At 39.4% G+C, this 22,081-nt stretch overlaps 1 protein-coding gene across 1 annotated transcript; it reads right to left on the bottom strand.

Annotated features, from left to right (window-relative positions):
* Positions 1 to 1,383: 1,383 nt before the first annotated feature.
* LOC125998938 (uncharacterized) lies at positions 1,384 to 21,470 on the bottom strand. The gene is made up of 5 exons (XM_049766954.1): positions 21,465 to 21,470; positions 19,792 to 20,028; positions 3,219 to 3,556; positions 2,767 to 2,862; positions 1,384 to 2,482 (listed from the first exon to the last, which is right to left on the bottom strand). The coding sequence occupies exons 1-5, from the start codon at positions 21,468 to 21,470 to the stop codon at positions 1,384 to 1,386; spliced, it is 1,776 nt and encodes a 591-aa protein (XP_049622911.1).
* Between the last annotated feature and the right edge of the window lie 611 nt (positions 21,471 to 22,081).

Below are 22,081 nucleotides of genomic sequence, written 5' to 3'. Positions count from 1 at the left end.
ATCTAAGCTCACCCATTGAGGTGGTTCTCTGAACATGCATTAGAATATTTTGATGACTCAGATATTAGTTTGGACCCAGAACCAACAATCGTCTCTCAATTTCTTTTTTTTCCATGGCAATAAAGAGATTTTGCAGCTATGTGTGATCTGATAAGAACATCAGAAATCTTGTTCTGCATGTGTCCTCTGAGGAGAGAGATTGTTCAATGCACCAGTGGCAGATCATCAGCTACACGAAATCCCCAAATTTAGAGACCAGCTCCTCAGGCCCTCAATCTTTACATGCAGGTGAGCCACTGTTTTCATGGATTCATTACGAGGCAATTCTAACGCCTACTTATAGTTGACCAAGGCAGAGTCTAGGTCACCTGGTTAACTGTCATTTCTTGAGACACTTTCTGGCCCTCGTGGGCATGGAAGAGGCCCTTCTGATGACTTGTGTGTATCAGGTCAAGGACGAAATGTCTGCTTGTGTGCCTATGAGAAAATCCTGGCTAGTGATAGGGACACACACTCCATGCCTCACCTTATTACAGAGCAGGGGAATACATCACACACCCTTACTATATTGCCCCAGGTTTTTCTCAGGAATCTCCATGAATGTCCAGATGCTCAGAGCACAAGCCTATAAAAGGCCTTTCACCCCCTGAGAAATGCCAGCTCATGACTCTCCCCTGGAGCCACCCAGCTCAGTGACCCCCACCTCCCACTGAAACTCCTGCAGGTTCTAGGTCCCACCCCACCCCCGTCACCTGATTTAGGCAACATAATCAATCTCTCACTCCTGGCTTCCCACTTCCCCACCTCCTATACTTGTTGGTTGGTCTTACACAAGCACCCCTCATTTTTAAGTGAAAAGGCCCCACACTATTACTATTATTCTGTGTGGGGCTCCAAGCCACTCATAGCTCTTTCCCTCTAGTAACCAGGGGCCCTCAAAAGAGCAGGCACAGTGAAGATCTGAAATGAGGCACCATTCTCCAATTGAACTCCAGGTAACACACATTTTATTTTGTAGAGAAATTAAGTGTTAACAAGTACATTTGCTTTCTGCTGTTTCTCATTTGACAGAATTTAACAAAGTTTCAGCTACAGTTTTATGACAATTCCTTTTCCAGCACTGTTATCCTATAAAGGTCCAAATTGATCAGAATGTTTACATTTATTTAAGAAAATAGTAAAGCATGTTCTCTTCAACATGGCAAGCACACATACTCTGAGAATCCATTTTCTTTGACACATTACTAATTATGTAAAATTCAGGTATGTACTTCTAATAAAGAGGAACACTGAAGGATTCTAAAGAAAAGCAATTAATTTTTGAGTCATCACAGAGAACAAGAAGCCACAAATGCTCTACAGTGGGTCCCCTTTGGGCCTGGCCTAAACCATGGAAATCCCCCTCCCTCTGGGACTCTGGGTGTCAGGGTCAGGCGGGCCGCCCCCTGCCTGTGGTTGAATCTGGGACACATCAGGCATGGTGAAGAAGGAGCTGCGTGCGCTCTTATAGAGCCTGACCAGGAAATCCACCATGTGGTCTGTGTGGATCTCCGCGCGGGCCCTGGGGCCCCAGAGAAACTGGTAGAGGGCAGGGTCACTGCCGGGCACCTGCTGGTACTCCAGGTACTGCTCCTGCACCCACGCATTGGTGAGGAGCTCCCGGGGCTCCCCGTAGATTAAATGCTCCCTCCCGGGATACACCCCCACCAGACTCAGTGCTCCCCACATGTCCTCCTCAGAGGCACAGTCATCCTCCAGCAGGATGATCCCCAGGGTCATCACCAGCAGGCCACTGTTGGGCATGGGCTGCTCAGGACCCACCATGCCTTGGTAAGTGAGGCCCAGGGTAGTGACCAGCATGTAGCTCTCCAACTGGGGGTCAACCTCCCTCACATCCACCCCAAAGACCAGCTGCAAGCACTCGCACACCTGGCTGAAGATGAGGGAGTAGTGAGCCTCATCGCCATTCAGGACGGCTCTCAGCATTTCCTCCTTCGTGATCAGCTCCTGACTGCGGAACTTGAGGAGCAGGAACCCCAAGAGATAAGCCATCTTGTCGTACAGCTCCTCTAGGAGGGAGGCCTCAAGGTCTCCTTCCTCCTCCCTACCATCGGGCCCTCCCACTGGCCTGCTGACACCGTTACTTTGGGGAGAGATAGCCAGGTGCCCTAGGGAGACAGGGGCCCCTACGGCATTATGGCCAGGGTTGCTGGGAGCCTGGGACGGAGCAGGAGCCGCCACGGCCTCTGGCACATTCTCCTGATGCCAGGTCTCCAGTGGGTGCTGAAGCGCTTCCTCAACCATGCACACCACACACCTATGATTGCGAGGCATGGTGTCACATGTGGCACAGGCAGCAGGCATGTTCGGAGGCAGGAGGTGTGTGCACGGATGCTGGTTGGGGGCACAGGCCTGGGAAAGAGAGGGAGTGTGAGGGCCCCGCTGATATGTGCACCCTGGAGTGCTCATGATGCTGTCTTCCCTGAAGGAGAAAGAACTAGCAGATGGTTTGACTTATGTGTGGGCAATAGAAGGGAAAGCTCAGCCACCGACAGAACCAAATGCAGAAAAAATGGAGAAAGAGACCCTAGAGCTGTGGTCCTAGAGGGGGACTCGGCAGTGGGTTCACGATGTAGTGGGATTCAGTGCACTTGGCAGCAGGACACAGCAACTCTCTGCTGGGATTGGTGATAGATGTTTGGGGGAGTTATAATTGTTTCTCTGCACAGTCAGGAAGACGAAGGGTTCCTCCGTGAGAACACTGACCGTTTTTGAAGGAAGTGGATGGTGGATGTACTAACAGAATGAAGAAGTGCAGTCACTGACACAGGCTCTGTCCTTCTGGGCAGATGTCCCCGAAACCTGCAGGAAACAATGATATGACATCTAAAACACAGGGGTAAAAGCTCAATTCTGGGTTGATACTGGGCTGGGGGAACTGCCCAATATCCAAATCCTTTGATGGGTGGGATCATCCCTATGCACATAGTCAGCCCAGGGTCTCCCTGGATCCTGATGGGGCGACTCCCAGAGCTCTCTGAGGTAGGGGAGCATGCAAACCCCATAAAACACCCCACTTCCTCAGCAGTCTTCAGAGTGTACCTGCTTTCGCTAGGTGCCATCTGCCCCCATAGATCTTTGTCTTGAGTTATGACTGTGCCTCCACCCCCCCAGCTTTCCTTGCCCCCCTAGCACTCTGGTGCTAGGGAGGCTGTCACTCACGGTCCTCAAGGGTCCTCCTCAGGGTTCCGTCAAAGTCCGACTGGCTTCTGTGGGGGACAGCAGCACCTCGCAGTCTCCAGCAGGAGCAGGCGTGGCCTCTCAGCCCTGGCAGAAATGACCGAGATCCGGGGAAGGTGTTGGTGGGAGCTGCTGCTCCGCTGATTTTTGGGAGCTGAGAAAGAAACTCTGTTTCCTGGACTATCTTTGGGGCAGGCACTGGGACTCGGGGCTCATCAACGTGGGGTTCATTGTGTTCTGAGGATGTTGCAGATGAAGAATCTGAGCAGCGCTGGGTTGGGGGTGAGGCTGTGGTTGGAGATGAGCTGTTACATGGCTTTCAACTGCCAGTTTCCTCCCCAGCAGAAATGACCCCACATTTCTACCTAGAGTCCTGGTTTATAAGCCTGGGACCCTGTGCCTGGATACACAGCCCTAAACACACTTGCTATAGAGATGAGGAGCATTTGATATGGATTTTCTGTAGATAAGAACTCTAGTATGTGCACAGACTAGAAAATGTGGACTTATCTAGACCTCCCCCTTCAGTAAGCTTGGCATTACCCTGATACTTTCCTTGTCCTAATCAAATCATAATTCTGATATGTGCATGAGGTTTATTATTTTGATTTCAAAACTAAAAAAAATGAAAAAACTAAAATAATGATTAGTTTTCAAAAATTCACACTTCATTGGTGCTTATCCATTTCACAAATTGATAAACCAAATATAGTCTTATTATCAAGAGATATTAAATAGTTTACGTACCTAGGGCACTCACCGTTCAAGTCCAGCTTCTCACCTAGATTTTTAATTGCTTTATTTAAGCACTGTGGTTATAAAATTACTGTTTGTTAGGTTTCAGTCATACAATGCATTCTATCCTACACCAGTGCACCCTTCCTGCCACTGATGTCTCCTGTTTTCTTCACCCCCCCAAACCCCCACCCAAGGCTCCTACCCTGAACCTTTGGAGAACCTTCCTCCCAGTTCTGCAGAGTGGGGCGGTGTAGAGGGTTGAACCCTTCCTCCTCCCTGAGTCTCCTCTACCCTCCACCAGTGCAGCCTCCATCTCCCTTATCTTCTGGCTCCTTCCTGTGCTCTGAGATTGAGCTCTGGGTCAAGCACACACCCTGCCATGGTTCTCACTTTTGTATGATTTAGTAGCAAAGTCCATTTCTCTGTGTGTTGTTTGTTTGTATTTCAGATCTTCCTCTAGAATACCCTTTGATTTTGGATTGTTTCAGATTTTTGGATATTGGGCTACAAACAGTAGAATCTGGCTAACTTTCACCACTGTCATATGTGATACCTGGTAGGGCTCAAAGGATCATATGTTTTTGTGAGGGTCAAAGCACATTATAAAGTGTATTAACCCTTGTTTCTTTCTCTGGTTGTTCCAGTCAATTCTTTAACAGCAGGTTTTGCTCACAATAGAATACATGTTATTGTATTTATAAGTGAATAATGACATGAAACCATCATCATGAATCAACAAGAATATTTCCATGATCCTAAGAAAAGTGCTCTGCTATTGTCCTTTGTCACAATTGTTGACAACCACTGATAGCTTTTATCTCTCTTTTATTTAACCTTTAATGCCACATGATCATGTAGGAAGACAGCCTAACTGTCCTGTAAAATGACCACACTTTCAGGCCCTCTCACAAGCAGTGAAGTACACTTCCAGGGCCGGCGAAGTGGAGTTAGAGGTAAGGTGTCTGCCTTGCAAGCGCTAGCCGAGGAAGGACTGCAGTTCGATCCCCTGGCACCCCATATAGTCCCCCCAAGCCAGGGGCAATTTCTGAGCACTTATCCAGGAGTAACCCCTGAGCATCAAATGGGTGTGGCCCAGAAAAACAAAACAAAACAAAAAAAGAACATTTCCAGTGTTACATGCCAATAGTGATGCTATGACTAGATTAAATCTTATCATATTCATAGCTGTGCTATTATGAATGTTTGCATTTAACTTTATTGTCAATTTTATAAATTTCCAGAGTCGGTAATTTGCAATGGGAAGACAGAGTTCAAATTGGAAAGTCACTTGGCAGCAAATGGAGAAGGGTATCTAATTCTCTAAGTCAGTGGTCGGCACCCTGCGGCTCACGAGCCACATGTGGCTCTTTACACTTTTAATTTGGCTCTTCTGTGTGCTGGGCGCGCCCTGTGTGCAGCCCTGGTGGCCAGCTCCAAGAGTGTAAGATGATACCCAGTATCAACCCTAAACAAGGTGTTACCTCAACGTCATCCTTTCTTAAACCTCTTCCTTTGATATATAAAAGTCCACTGAATATGTATTTTTGTCTCTCTCTCTTGACCTGAAGCCTTCTGGTATTGGGAATTGGTTTTAATAAAGAGGTGTCCTAGCTTTTTGGGCTTGAGGCAGAGAGTACAAGGTAAAAGGCCATGGACTCCATGATCATTCTTTCCTGGCTAGCTTGGTTTATTATTTCTTTCCTGCTAACTTGCTTCTTCACACCAGGTTGGGTGGGGTATAGAAATACAGTGCCTGGAGTGATCTTAAAACACATATTTTATTTTGCACAAGAGTGGGCATCTTCCATGAAGGGATTCTCAACCCAGAGTTTTCTTTTCCATGGATTCTCATGTTCAGAGTACTCATGATTAAAGTTGTGAGCTAATGCCCTTAAATGCTGTTTTTCATATTGATTATGACTTTCTGTATAATATAAGTGCCAATCAGAAATTTTTGCAGGAGTGGAAACATTTAAATACCTCCTTCTCAGACACAGCTATCCCAGAATCAGATTCTTTTTTGAACACATTCATCTTATGTCTCACTGTAAAAACTACTTGTGAAACTCCCCTGCAGAAAAATATTAAGTTCATAGAGAAAATGAATAATGTCTGCCAAATACACAAGCTTAGCTACCCATTCCCTGTCCAACTGAGGCTGTAAAAAGTCAGAGTTCTGTTCTCACAGGAACTGCACTACTTCTTCCCCCTTGCCAACAAGACGAGAGAGCACCCTTCCCCTGAACAGCCACTTCACTTCTTCATGGAGAAGATGCTAGTAGTGGGCATCCATACTTTCACCCAGGGTGGTGAATAGCCTGTATTTGATCACAATTGTGAATTTCACAAATTATCTTTACTGTGTCATTTGCCACAGAGTTTAGTTCAGCAGGGAGTTTTTTTTGAATCCAGTCTATCACACAGTCTATCATCCAGTGGATACAATATATGGTGTACAACTTCTGCTTCTTGTGACTACACAAAAACAATGAGCCATGCACAGTGCATCATCTGTACATATATCAACACATCAGACTATTATTCTGAGTGAAATGAGTCATAAGGAGAGGTGTAGACACAAAATAATCATTTGTGGCATATAAGAATAATAAATGGCAATATGGTAATAATATCTAGAGAAAATAGAAATAAGGGACAGGATAACTAGTCCATGATAGGAAGCTTGCCATAAAAAGTGGTGAGTTCAGTTAGAATAGAGAAAGGTACATTATGGCATTGATAGATGGAACATATCACCCTAGACAAGAACTGGATGCTGAAAATGGATAAGTGACATGCATGGTACCCTTTAATTAACAATATTGCAAACCACGGTGTCATAAAGGAAAATTTGCAAACCTCAGTGTCATAAAGAAAAAGAGAGATAGAGAGAAAAAAGCAAAATGCCTGCCCTTGATATAGGCAGAGGAGGGCGAAGGGAACAAGGGACATTGGTGGTGGGGAAAGTGCACTGGTGAAGGGTGGTGTACATTCTATGACTGAAACTCAAGTATGAATAATTTTGTAACAAATATGCTTAAATAAAAATATTTTTAAAATGTTTCAGGCACTCTATCATAATTCCTTTATGATATATCATATGCCTTTAACAAAGTGCCGTTTTTGTTTTTGTGTGTATTTTAGTTTGGTTTCTTGCAGCACACACTAAAGGGTCAATAGATTTTTTCCTTTAAGTGAAATCATTACTTTTCTCTGTCCTTGCTTATAAAGGTTGTTAAAAGGTTTTTCTCTTTTATCTGCTTAATCTCCATATTGTAGGATTTCAAATTTTCAGCACATTTTGGTTATCAAGAGAAAATGTTTTGAACGGTTTTGATTCCTTATTATCAGAAATCAAAGCATTTTCCTCGAGAAGGGTGTTCACTATCCAGAATTAACAATTAACCAACGATCAGTGGATTCAAAAACTGTATTTCATGGTGGATGTTACTTCACATCTAAATCAGCTTAATCATAAACTACAGGGGAAAAGAAAGACAGAAGTTATTTCGTTTGAAAACAAATTATCTGTTTTTGCTCAAGATTTTGACAGAGAAACTTTAATTCACTTTCCAAGCCTGTTGAAACATCGCCAAGAAAATAATTCTGATGTTGACATTACCTATTTTAAAACAGCACTTTTAAATATGAGGGAAGCTTTTCTCAAGAGGTTTCAGGATTTCAGAAACAGCAAACGATGTTGGCCTTTGTTAAAATACCTCTGGATGCCACTATAACGGAATTAAATTTTTCTCCCTTTAATATCAACATTGGCAACTTTGAAATGCAATTTCTGGATTTAAAAAACAAAGAACTGTGGAGCTCGAAATTTGAAGTCTTTGTGCTAATTTAGAAAGATTGGAGAAACACAAATGGAAACTTAGTTCACAGCACAAGAGGTCTGCTTTGAAAGACCTGGAGAAGGAAGATATGTTGATTTTTAACACCTGGAATAGTATTCCTGACTCATATAATCAACTAAAAAAGCTAGCTTTTTCTGTTCTTTCTTTGTTCGGGTCTACATATTTATGCAAGCAATCATTTTCAAGCATGAATCTTATCAAGAGTAAATTAAGAAATCGCCTCATCGATGAGAACCTGGAATCGTGCCTAAAATTAAATACAACAACATACAAACCTGACTTACTCAAACTATCCAAGGAAATGCAAGGCCAATGTTCACATTAGTGTTTGTGACTTTGTCAGTCATTGTCATGATGTCATTTTCTCTACAATTGTAAGGCAAATTTTATGGAATTTAACATTATCGATAAATAATTTCATTCTAACATTTTTGTTTTATTAGTTGTGTTATTTGTACCGACCTATGTGGATACTTGCATGCTGAATATTCTCAATAAAACCTTATTGAAACTAAAAACAGTGTACTATCCTATGTATTTTCGGTTTTAAAAATGTGGCTCTCGGGGCCGGAGAGATAGCATGGAGGTAAGGTGTTCACCTCTTATGCAGAAGGTCGGTGGTTCGAATCCCAGCATCCCATATGGTCCCCTGAGCCTGCCAGGAGCGATTTCTGAGCATAGAGCCAGGAGTAACCCCTGAGCACTGCCAAAACAAACAAACAAACAAAAAACAAAAAAAATGTGGCTCTCAAAATAAATTTCAATCGTGGTTTTGGCAAGATTTGACTCAGTTGAAAAAAAAGGTTGCCGACCACTGCTCTAAGTGGTGCAAGCATATTTGTCATATTTACAACATTCTGGGCTCTCTGGATGAGCCAAGAACCTTCTTTCTGTACCTGGGGGTAATTGTGGAGCCTGATATATCTATAAAATATTGCAGTTGGGTTCTTCGGGAAGTTATTTACATTTTCTGCTTCTAACATGTTAATATTTGGATTGCCCTGCATAGATGACTGATTACTTTCTCTTTAATATGTTTTAATAAAATATGTTCTAAATAAATTGTTTTGTTTGTTACAGCACTGGATTTTGCTGGAGTGATCTCCTTTCAACTATTTTTTTCTGAAGTCTCATTTTTCGTTTGAACATTTTATCTGCCCATTTTTTATTCATCTAGGGCAGTAATCATAATTTCAGTTCAAGTTATACTCCATTGTTTCAATGTTAAAACTGAGTTTTTTCTATAGAAATATTAATTTCTCTGACTTTGTATAAGTGTAACTTTAAGAGTATCCCTCACAAAATACCTCTAGTCTTTCATGTTTTAGTATGTTTAAAATGTTTTTCGGTTTGGAAACAAAAATATTACCCTGGGAAAAAATTCCTATGGGCTTATACTAAATTTTGTTCATAGTTTTTAGATTTTACAGGAGGGCCAATAGATGTAGTCAGAAGTTTATGTTTTGTTGGGCTCTTTGACCTTGGAATATATTCTGTTCTGTTTTATTTTATTTCATTTTTGTATTCTGGGGAAATCTAGAATCAGGCTCAAAGAGTAGAGCTCCCAAGATTACAATGAGTGCATTTAAGACACTGGAGATTTGAATTAATAACCATATACTTACAGTTTCCAAGGAATGTCCTTTCTATACTATTTCATCAGACCACTTAAAAATAATTTAGAATGACAATTGTTGTAAGTTAAATCTTATGTTTAGGCCTATCCCCTAAATAAAACTAGTTTAGCATTATTTAGACAATGAGGGCTGCAAACATGCAGCAAAACAGAGTGTTCTGCTAGAAGAGATTGTTATAAGTTCAATGATGACAGCACCTTGGCCTGTGTTTACAAAATTGATCATACCAAGCAGTAGGGAAAGGATATAGAAGGAAAAGAAAGACTAGAAGTAACATAAAGGCAATGGTAGAGGGTTTGGGCTCTTTGGTAATGATGAAAGTACAGTAACTTTGTACATAAAAACATGTAAACTAACACTATTATAACCAGAGTATCTACACTAAATTGTTTAAAAATGAAAACTAAGGAATAATACATTATTCTATATCAATATTTATCAGTTGGAACTCAAGATAGTCCAAGGAGTTCACAGATGAAAATTACAGAGATGGAGGCAATAGCACTAGACTAGGGATCCAACCTGTAGGACAGGGAGTGAGGGCACAGGCAGAAAACAAGATCAGAAGGGAAGCACAGTTGGAAATAGTTTGAGAATATGCTAAACAAGACTAAATGAATTATAACAATGTTCTAATTAACATTTAGGGAGAACAGAGAGATAATACAGTGGGCAAAGCACTTGCAGTGCTACTGACTCAGATTTGACCCTAAACACCACATATGATACCCCAAGCACTACCAGGAATTACCTCTCAGTGCAGAGCCAGAAGTAAGCCCTGAGAGCTGCCAGATGTTCCTTACCCAAAAAAAAACAAAAGCATTAATGTCAGGAATATATTCTTTTTACACCAACTTTTAGCTTTGCCAAAAGGGCAAAAGTACTTTGAATCCTTCAACAGATATACTAACAGATTGACTATTATTTAAATAATCTGCCTTGAAAACAAAATTATTATCAGAATAACATTATGAAATTAAGTAAACTATGCCTAAAATGTTAAAAAAAAAAAAGCTCAGTTTTTAGTCATGGAAATTGTTTTGTTTAGTTTTGTTTTGGGGGGGAGGCACACCCGTTTGACACTCAGGGATTACTTCTGGCTATGTGCTCAGAAATCGCCCCTGGCTTGGGTGAACAATATGGGACGCTGGAGAATCAAACCATGGTCCGTCCTAGGCTAGCACTTGCAAGGCAGATGCCTTACCTCTAGCGCCACCTCTCTGGCCCCCAAATTTTAAATTTTTAAGATATTTTCCCTTTGATTTAAAGGGTATGTTTGATTTAATAGTAAAATATAAAATTCTGAAACTTGCAAATATGTATGACAAAATTTCCTGAAAATCAAAGTTGTATGAAACACCAAAATAACTATGCTGCCCATTATGTAAGAAAATATATATAAATTAAGCTTAACTTTATGTGGGAAGTATCATAGATAGAATCACATTTAACCTTTTTTGACATATATGTGAATGTCAGTATGTATATTTAAAAATATATATAATTGCTAAGGGTCTATTTTGTACAGTCAGCTCGGGATATCACTTTTTAATGTTGTGTGTCAGAATTTTGAGGAACACTCTTTCATGGGGGACTTTGCTATATCCTTTGGCATTGTTTGTCATTGACAGATGTTATTCAGAGTAAGGGACTTGGATAAATAAGTTAAAATACAAATAAATTAGAAATCTGGGAATAAGAAATAACAGAACTTAATATTTTGAAATCAATCTCTAAGAATTATGAACAGGATATTTAATTTTATATGAGAGTAAATGAACTTGTGTGAATGAGTATAATTCTAAGTTTTATTGTTTGGAACAATGTTTTTCTTTCTCAGATCTATGAACTTTTATTTTATAAACTTTAATCAGCTACAATTTAATTGCAGTTTTTATGATTACAATATAAATGTCAGCTTTTCTTTGTCACTGACACCATCTACAAAGGAAAACTTGTAATGAATACCTTTATTTTTCATTGCAATGATTTTGCATAAACCCTGGAAGATTTATTTTCTTTATTATCAATTATTTGAATTATTATTGTGTACAACATGCTCTCACAGCAGCCTATTTCAGGAATTAAGATTTTAGTCAAAGATATTTAGTCAAATAACTGAAAATAACAGAATACCTTTCTTACAAAATTCCAGACTACTTAAAGTAAAAAGAAGGTAGTCTCTTGGAAAGTAATCTTAGGCCCAGAAACACCAAGACATTTTGAAGTATGAGCCCTTAAAACACAGGCAACTCAGGCAGAGTATGACAATGACTCCTAAGAGAAACAGCACAGTTTAGTTACTAAGCCTCATAAAGGTTCAATATGAAATTCCTTGTGATAGGTTCAGCATAACTAATGAAAAATTCCATGTCACTGTTCTCATTGTGCTTACATAAAATACCGGAAAGTTTATTAAAACTTACATGTTTTGAAAAGAAATTAATTTCACTATAAATAATTATTTGGTAGAAATGGGCTAAAGACAGAGAAAAACATGCCTGTAATATCTTTGGTACTCATCACATTATATTTCACTTAAACTTTTTTGAAGTTTCTGTCTTCCACCCAGGAACCTGAATGAATCCAAAATTGTTTTTGTATGTGTCCATGACTTTCACAACTGACATTATAAGTTTTTCATTTTTGACTTGTGACTTACTATTTTCTATAATAACCTAATCTGGAGATGAATAACAATTTTACACATATACTTTACAAAAATCACTACACCAGGGGTCTCAAACTCACGGCCCGCGGGCCGTTTGCGGCCCTCCATACAACATTTTGTGGCCCGCAGCCAGCCTTCAAATATCGCAGTATTAGTGATTATTCGCTTACTGAATAATTGCAATAAAAATCGCATTAGTAAGAAAAAAATCGCATTAAACATTCGCATACCCCGAGCAGTTCCGTTCGGGGCACGCAAATGTTTAATGCGATTTTTTGCAATTTTTTTCTTACTAATGCGATTTTTTATTGCGAATATTTGGTAAGCGAAATCCCTTATGCAGCCCTGCCTCACCCCAACTTTGCCTCCTGTGGCCCCCAGGTAAATTGAGTTTGAGACCCCTGCACTACACAGAACTTGAAGAGATATTACAGGCATGAAAATACTTGCTGTACATGTGGCATATCCAGAGTCAATGTGTGGTGCCACATGTTGTTCCTAGAGTGCCACCAGGAGTTATTACTGAGCATGGAGCTAGGAATAAACCTTGAGAACCATTGAGTGTTGCCCATCAACCCCATTCCATCCAAAAATCCACAGAAATGAGCCTGAGCAAAATTCCACAAGACTTCAAAATTTAACAACAAACAGTCAGGATTAAAATATATGTTTTATGTTTAGCCTGGTTGACCTATCAAAAAGTGGATGTTAGTATGACATTAGTATCCAAAGACTAAAGATAAGAGAGCCAGGAGGATTAGCCCTTGGTAGGAAGCTTGTTACAAGGAGCAGAAGAGTGCAGGTAGGGCAGAGAAGGGATCTCTATGACAATGATAGTTGGAAAGAATTACTCTGGACAAGAATTGAGTGCTGAAAGGAGGAAAAGTGATACGCATGACAGTAAAAAATATTGCAAACCACAGTGTCTAAGATGAAGAGACATTTTCAGGTTTGAAAGAAGTATACATGGCTTCACAGATAAACAACAACTCAAAAACTTTACAGACTCAAAACCAACCTTAAAAGAAAAACACAAAGATCTACTTAAGAAAGACCAACAGACAAAATAAACTTCTACACCAAATCCCATGATAATTCTCAATGTCAATGTTTGAAATGTACCGGTTAAGAGGCACAGAATGGCAAAATGAATCAAGAAGCTGAATCCAACATTTTTTCTGCCTACAAGAAACACATCTTAATAATCAGAACAAACATAGACTCAAAATTAAAGGCTGGAGGAAAATTATCTAAGCAAACAATTCCCTTATAAAACCTGGAGTGGCCATATTAACACCAGATGATACAACTTCAGACTCAGAAAAGTTTTAAGGGTCAAAAATGGGCAATTCATACAAATCAAGGGATATGTTTAACAGGAAGAAATCATACTTCTAAACAAATATGTATTCACTGAGGGAACAGCAACTTATTTAAAACAATTGTTGACGAATCTAAATGAAGATATCAACAGCAACACAATAACAGTGGGAGACCTCAACACTGCCCTGTCACACATCTTGATAGGTAAGCCAGGCTGAAACCCAACAAGAATATAAAAGCTCTGCAAAGGGAAATGAAAGAAAGTGGACTGGTATGTATTGTATATACATATACAGTATATATGTATATATGTGTGTATATATGCATATAAATATATATATATGCATATATACATACCAGTCTTGGCACTCCATCCCAAGAAAATTGGATACACATTCTTCTCCATTGCACATGGGTCATTCTCCAGGATAGACAATATGCTGGCCCATAAAACATATGTCCATAAAGTCAACAGGATAGAAATTGTACAAACAACTTTCTCAGATCACAAAGCACTGAAATTAGAAGTAAACCACAAAGGGACACAGAAAAAAAACTTTAATATTAAACAGCTCACTACTTAATAACCAGTGAGTCAGAGATGAAATAAAAAAATCCTGGAAACAAATGACAATGAAGACACAAATTATCAGAACTTGTGGGACACAGCAAAAGCAAGCACACATCAGAAAGGAAGAAGGAGCCTATATAAAAAGCTTAATGACAGCTTTTAAAATTAGAAAATGATCAACAAAAGAAACCAAAAATAGGTAGGCAGAAGGAAATAACAAAGCTTAGAGCAGAAATCAGTGAAGTGGAAATCAATAAAACACTCTGAAAGATTAATGAAATCAAAAGCTGGTTCTTTGAAAAAATAAACAAGATTGATAAATCACTGGCAAAACTCACAAAGAAACACAGAGAGAAACTTAATAAACCAGATTAGAAATGTAAAAGGGGAGATCACAAGTGATACTGCAGAGATTCAAATGGTAATCAGAAAATACTTTGAGAAACTCTATGCCACGAAGCATAAGAACCTGGAAGAAATGGATAAATTCGTGGACTCTTACAATTTCCACAGTTAAACCTGGATGATCTAGCATATATAGACCAATAACTCCAGATGAAATTAAAATGGTATTCAAAAGCCTCCCCCAAAACAAAAGCCCAGGCCCAGATGGATTCACTAATGAATTCTTTCAAAACTTTCAAGAGGAATTACTGCCAATACTTTTCAGGCTCTTTCATAAAATTGAAAAATCAGGAACACTCCCAAATAGTTTCTGTGAAGCAAACATCATCTTGATACCAAAACCAGACAGAGATGCTGCCAAAAAAGAAAATTACTGATGAATATCCCTGACGAACACTAAAGCAAAGATCCTCAACAAAATTCTGGCAAATAGAATTCAATGCATCATCAAGACGTCATCTGCCACAACCAAGTAGGTTTCATACCAGGAATGCAAGGATGGTTTAACATCTGTAAATCAATCAACATAATACACCATATCAATAAAAAGAAACACAAACCATATGATTATATCAAATGATGCAGAGAAAGCATTCAATAAGGTCCAACACCCATTCTTAATAAAAACCCTCATAAAGATGGGAAAGAAAGTAACTTTTCTCTAATATAGTCAAGGCCATCTATCACAAGTCAATGGCAAATATTATTATCAATTGAGATAAACTAAAAGCCTTTCCCCTGAAATCTGGTACAAGAAAAGGCTGCCCTCTCTCACCACTCCTATTCAACATAGTGCTGGAAGTACTTGCCATAGCGATTAGGCAAGAAAAAGATATCAAGGGCATGCAGACAGGTAAGGAAGAAGTCAAGCTCTCACTTTTTGCAGATGACATGATAATATATTTAGAAAACCCTGAAGATTGCCAAAAAGCATCTAGAAACAATAGATTTTTATAGCATATTGGCAGGCTAAAAAATTAACATGGAAACATCAATAGCCTTCTTATACACTAATAATTATAGAGAAGAAACGGACATTAAAAAAACAATCCGGGGCTGGAGAGATAGCATGGAGGTAAGGCATTTGCCTTGCCTACAGAAGGACGGTGGTTCGAATCCCGGCATCCTATATGGTCCCCCGAGCCTGCCAGGAGTGATTTCTGAGTGTAGAGCTAGGAGTAACCCCTGAGTGCTGCCGGGTGTGACCCCCTAAAAACACCAATCCCATTCACATTAGTGTCCCACAAATTCAAATATCCTGGGGTCAACTTAACTAAAGAGGTTAAAGACCTATACAAAGAAAACTACAAAAGCCTGGTTCAAGAAATGAGAGGACACTAGGATATGGAGACACATACCTTGATCATGGATTGGTAGGATTAATATCATTAAAATGGCAATACTCCCCAAAGCATTGTACAGATTTAATGCAATTCCTCTAAAGATATCCATGATATTGTTCAAAGAAGTGGATCAAACACTCCTAAAATTCATTTGGTAAAATAAACAGGCATGAATAGCTAAAGCAATCCTTGGAAAAAAGAATATGGGAGGCATGACTTTCCCAAATTTTAAACTGTACTACAAAGCAATAGTTATCAAACAGCATGTTATTGGAATGAAGACAGATTCTCAGATCAGTGGAATAGGCTTGAGTACTCAGAGAATATTCCCCAGACATACAATCATTTAATTTTTGATAAAGGAACAAGACATCCTAGATGGAGCAAGGAATGCCTCTTCAACAAGTCGTGTTGGCACAACTGGTTAGCCACTTGCCAAAAAGCGAACTCAGACCCCCATCTACCACCATGCACAAATATCAAATACAAATATATTACAGTCTTTGATATCAGGCCTGAAACAATAAGGTATATAGAACAACACGTAGGTAAAACACAATATGACACTGAGACTAAGGCATCTTCAATGAAGAAACAGCACTCTCCAAACAAGTGGAAGAAAATATAAACAGATGGGACTATATCAAGCTGAGTGCCTTTTGTACCTCAAAGGAAATAGTGTCTAAGATAAAAAGCCACCCACAGAATGGGAAAAACTACTCACCTATAATATTCAGACAAGGGGCTAATATAAAAAATATACAAGGTGCTGACTGAACTTAATAAGAAAAAACATATAACTCCATCAAAAAATGGGAAGAAAAAATGAACAGACATTTACTCAAAGAAGAAATACAAATGGCCAAAAGACTCATGAAAAAATGCTCCACATCACTAATCATCAAGGAGGTGTAAATCAAAACTACAGTGAGGTACCATCTCAAACCACTGGCACATATCACGAAGAACAAGAACATTCGGTGCTGACAGGGATATGGGGAGAAAGGAACTCTCATTTACTGCTGGTTGAAATGCTGTCTAGTCCAGTCTTTATGGAAAACAATACAAATTCCTCATAAAACTGGAAATTGAGCTTCCATATGATCCAGCTCTTCCACCACTAGGGATATACCCTTTGAACACAAAACTTCAATACAAAAATTCCTTCCTCACATTTATTTATTGCAGTGCTTTTTATTTATTTATTTATTTATTTATTTATTTATTTATTTATTTATTTATTTATTGCAGTGCTTTTTACAAGAGCCAGACTCTGGAAACAACTAACATGCCCTTCAACAGATGAATGGCTAAAGAAACTGTGGTACATAAACACAATGGAATATTATGCAGCCATCAGGAGAGAAGTCATGAAATTTTCCTATACATGGATGTATATGGAATCTATTATGATGAGTGAAATAAGTCAGAAGGAGAGAGACACACAGAATAGTATCACTCATCTATGGGTTTTAAGAAAAATAAAAAAACATTTTAAGTAATTCTCAGAGACAATAAAGATGAGGGCTGGAAGGTCTAGCCCTTCACGATATGAAGCTCACCACAAAGTTAGAGAAATAACTACACTGACAACTATCATAACAATGTGAATGAATGAGGGAAGTTGAAAGCCTGTCTCAAATACAGGCTGGGGGGGGAGAGTAGGGAGGTGGGACATTTGGGGCATTGGTGATGGGAATGCTGTACTGGTGAAGGTGGGTATTCTTTATATGACTGAAACCCAATTATAATCATGTTTTTAATCAAAGTGTTTAAATAAAGATATAAAATAAAGAAATAAAACGAAGAGAGAAATAGAGTCAAGAGAGAAATGTCTGTCATAGAGACAGGCATGGGGAGGGAAAGAGGGAAACTGGGCAGTGACATTGGTGGTAGAAAACGTGTACTGCTGCAGGGATGGGTGTTGGAACATTATATGACTGAAAGTTAAGCATCAAAAACTTTCCACTGTATCTCATGATGATTCAATTAAAATTTATTAACTAAAAAAGAAAAAGGTAAATTTTTAAAAGTTAAGATGGACTTAAGATAATCCTCTGGGCCCAGACCAGGATGAGTGTAGGTCAGGGGATTGCAATGCATATTGGGCTACTGCACACCACTGTTATAAGTTGGTAGGACTAACTGACTTACAAACTTATTTTTGGTTACTAACAGATCCAGTCTATATTGGAAATATATGAAATCCAAGCCACTGCCACTACATGATGCTATGGAAAGTACAGGGGTGCCTTGTGTTGCACTGGCCAGAGTGAGCTGTCTCTGGTATCAGTCAGCAGCAGGATGGAATTCTCTGTAAGACATGCCCCATATGAGCTAGTGTGGTCTATGACAAAATAAAGATTTAAGTGATCTAGAAGCTGGAGGTAGAGATCCATAAGATCCATAGCAAGGTAACCACAAGAGCCCAAAGGGAACTCTAATAGGAAAACTGATCTACACAATTACAGTGGGACTGGAGGTTTTGGATAGGCGGGGTTTTGGGGTCCTTGGGAAATAGAGGAGGATCCTTGTCATGAGTGTAGTGTTGGAATTATGTGCCTGATAAACCCTTGTTAATAACACAGTCAACCATAGAATATTAATTAATTTTTAAAAAATAAATTGGCAAAAACTGGGGTAAGACACAAAGGCCACCCACAGAATGAGAGAAATTATTCACCCAATACCCATCAGATAAGGGACTAATATGTAAGGTACTGACAGGATGTAACTACAATGAAGTTTCATCTGATGCCACAGAGACTGGCACACATCAAAAGGAGCAAGAACAATCAGTGCTGGCAGTGATGTGGAGAGAAAGGAACTCTCATTCACTGCTGGTGGGAATGCTGTCTACTCTAGCCTTTCTAGAAAACAATATGGAGATTCCTCAAAAAACTGGAAATTGAGCTCCCATTTGACCCAGCTATTCCATTCTTAGGAATATACCCTAGGAAGACAAAAACACAATACAATAATGTCCTCCACATGCCTATGTTTATAGCAGTGCTATTTACAATAGCCAGTATCTGGAAACAACCCAGATGCCTGACAACAGATTAGTGGCTAAAGAAATGGTGATACATATACCCAATGGAATATCATGCAGCTGTTGGGAAAAAAATGAAGTCATGAAATTTTCCTATACATGGATGGACATAGATACTATTACCATATACACTCGAGTATAAGCTGAGTTTTTCCTTGATTTCCTTATGAATCTAATTCCTTCTGCAGGGCTGGAACCCTTCTCCCCCACCATCCTTTTCTTCTCTTGACCACTTACTCTCATATCATTTTAAACCCAACCATCAGCCTTTGAGTAAGATGGTTCATGGTTACAACAAGTTGAGCTACTTCTTAGATTATGAATCATGAATAACACTGTTTTGCTTCTGTCAACCTTTTACTTAAATATTACCCCTAAAGAATTGAGTAACTTTCTCTTGTATTCTATAACAAGTTTTATTGTGTACACAAGCACTTGATTGCACTGTTTTATATAATTCCATGTGAATCAGCAGTGATTTCAAATCACATGTGAACATTTAAGAGGCCCCTTTACTGTCTTAACTTGGGTAACCTCCACCCAGACCCATTTTTGGCAACCAGAGACTTTTCTCTGCAGACCAAGAACATAGGCCAGTGAACATTGGCTTTGGGTAATGAGGTAATACCCCCAGTGACAAGAAGGTAACAATGACTGTCTTTTGGGGAGTTGACCTGCTGCCCCACTCAGCATCACTTCCCAACATGGCCTACATCCCTGTTCACCCCTCGCAAGCCATGTTCCCTTCTCCATGGGATGTTTGGTGATGATGACCTTACCAATCATTATCTCCTCTGTATGGTAAACCATGGAACTTCAGGTTTGATCATTTTCCCTCAAGACCCACTTCTGACCCTCATCACTCAACTATCTCTTTCTTCCCTCTCCATCATTACAAAACTCATAGAAACAAACTTTTTCATGTAGTATTTGTTTTATTTTTATCACCATAGGCATACCCATTGGTATAAAATGTGTTCGTGTTTGTGCAACTCGCCATCTCAAGGCAAGAACTGATATTTGGCAAACATATTCACTATTTTCCTTCTTACTCTGAAGTATCTGTTGCACACATCTTCTTGATGTGATGGTGTTGCACAAACAGTCTGACTTCTCCTCAGGGCTACTGTATTTGAAGTTCTTCAAAGTAGTAGAGTTCACCTCATGTTCACAACTTTCTGCTGCCTGGAGGAATTTCAGACAATGACTGCAAACTACTAGCCCAATAATTCTCAAAGATTTGGTGAAGTGGATAATTTTCCCATAAGGCCTCCCCCTCTTTTGTTGAAAATGCCTTTTAGATGACTTCTCTTACTTTAGTTTCTAGAACAAAAACAGAACTATAACAGGATGTGGGCTAGGAAAGAGGGCATGGAAGGAGGGGACCAGGGCTCATATGAGAAGAAATGTTGCTGAGATGGGGTTGTGTGCAGGGAATGGACATGACAGGACCACAGGTTGCAGGGGATTAATGAGGAAGGAGAATGAAGAGCTTGGCTTGTTCCATCTCAGCTGGTCCCTCTCTTTCACTTGATGTGGACCAGCAAGCTTTCTGCCTTCTTTGACACTGATAGGAGTTGAATGATCTATGTTTGATACTGTGGCTTGATCTTTTCTTACTCACCTTCTTGGTCTGGCCCAGCCTCTGTAACCTGCCTATATATATATATACCCTCCAATTACTAGAGAGAATTTTATATCACAAATTACCATTCTGACATATCAGGATAGGGCAGGATGGGGAGCTTTCAGAAAGTTCTGGTTGAAAGTTTAGGGGTATTTCTTTAAAATCTGTCTGAGGAGAAGAAAATAACTTCGCCTTTGTTCTTCCTGAAACAAATGTATTATGATCAATGGTGTCAACTACGTGATATACTTTCTTTAAATACTTTTAAAAAAGTCAAAAGCAGACTAATGTAATAGTATTAACCTTCAGATCAGGAAGTCTCAAGGTCTATCACTTAAACTTTTGAGGTTAACTTAAATTAATATGCATGTGCATGGAACTGTAAAAAATACTATGCCTTCAATGTTAAAGGAGTTACATAAATTTTGTGGCTTTAGATTGCTTTGTGTACTACTAAGAAATGTTATAATGTACTACAATCTGGGGACTTGAGGGACAAAGTAATTGTGCATGTGTTTTATTTTTATTAAAGTTTTTTTGGCTGAAAGTTCAAAATTAAGGTATCAGCAAGGGGATTTCTTCTGAGAATTCTGTTTATGAGTGATCATCTTCCCACTGTAACTTCACCTTGTCCTCTTTCTTTGCATTTTTGTCTTCATAAAATAAAAAATAAAGAATAGAAACCTTAAAAAAGATCTGTCCAGTACATTGTGACCTAACCTGAATATTCATTTTCCTATATCAATTCTGCTGGGTCACTTGACAGAGTAAAGGTATTTTCTCTAATTTTTTCCACACAACCACCCTGTTTGGTTGTCTGTTCACTTCTCTTTCACTATCTAGCATTACATAATTTTTGTATGTCTTCCCACAACCTTGTCATACTTAAGTGGTTACATTAAGTTTTGAGATTTGAAGAACTCGAGGTCCTCTAAGGCACCTGAGATAAGACTAGTCATGTCTTGAATGCTTCTACAGGACATTCCTGTCTCACCTTCATTGCTTCTAAGTTCACCTCAGTTATTCCAGTTTTCTGGTTTCTACTCTGGAATTTATTGCTCTCAGGCTAGCAGTATCTAGTGAATCCTGATTGTGACAGTGATGGAGGTAAGTTGTTACTTTGGGTGAGAGAACTGGGTGCTGAAAAGGGGCAGGCTGGGAGGCAGAAGAGAAACTGGGAACAATGGTGGAGGGAAGTGGACACTGGTGAAGGGATTAGTGTTGGAACATTAGACACCTGAAAAGAATCATGAAAACTATGAATGCATGGTGATTAAGATAAATATAACTTAAGAAAGGAAAATGCTGAGGGACTGGAAGATCATATAGAAGTTAGTGTGCACTATGATTGTGTGAGACCCAGGTTCCATTCTACCCACAGCAATGTATATAAGACACCTGGCTCACTGCTAGTGGAACCCAGGGCTCCAAAACAAGTATCTGGTGAGATGCGGGTCTGGAAACAAACATCGACACAGGAAATAATTGACACAGTGAAAAGATAGAAGAATGGGTTCAGGAAATCCAGCACTCGAGAAAGGAATCCAATCACACAAGCCTTCTGTTCCTAACAAGGAATGCAGCTTAATAGAAGAAGAATGAGCGCCTGCC

This window comes from Suncus etruscus, chromosome X, assembly GCF_024139225.1.
Source record: "Suncus etruscus isolate mSunEtr1 chromosome X, mSunEtr1.pri.cur, whole genome shotgun sequence".
NCBI classification, from domain to species: Eukaryota; Metazoa; Chordata; class Mammalia; order Eulipotyphla; family Soricidae; genus Suncus; species Suncus etruscus.
This window is presented reverse-complemented; position numbering and strand designations above follow the sequence as displayed.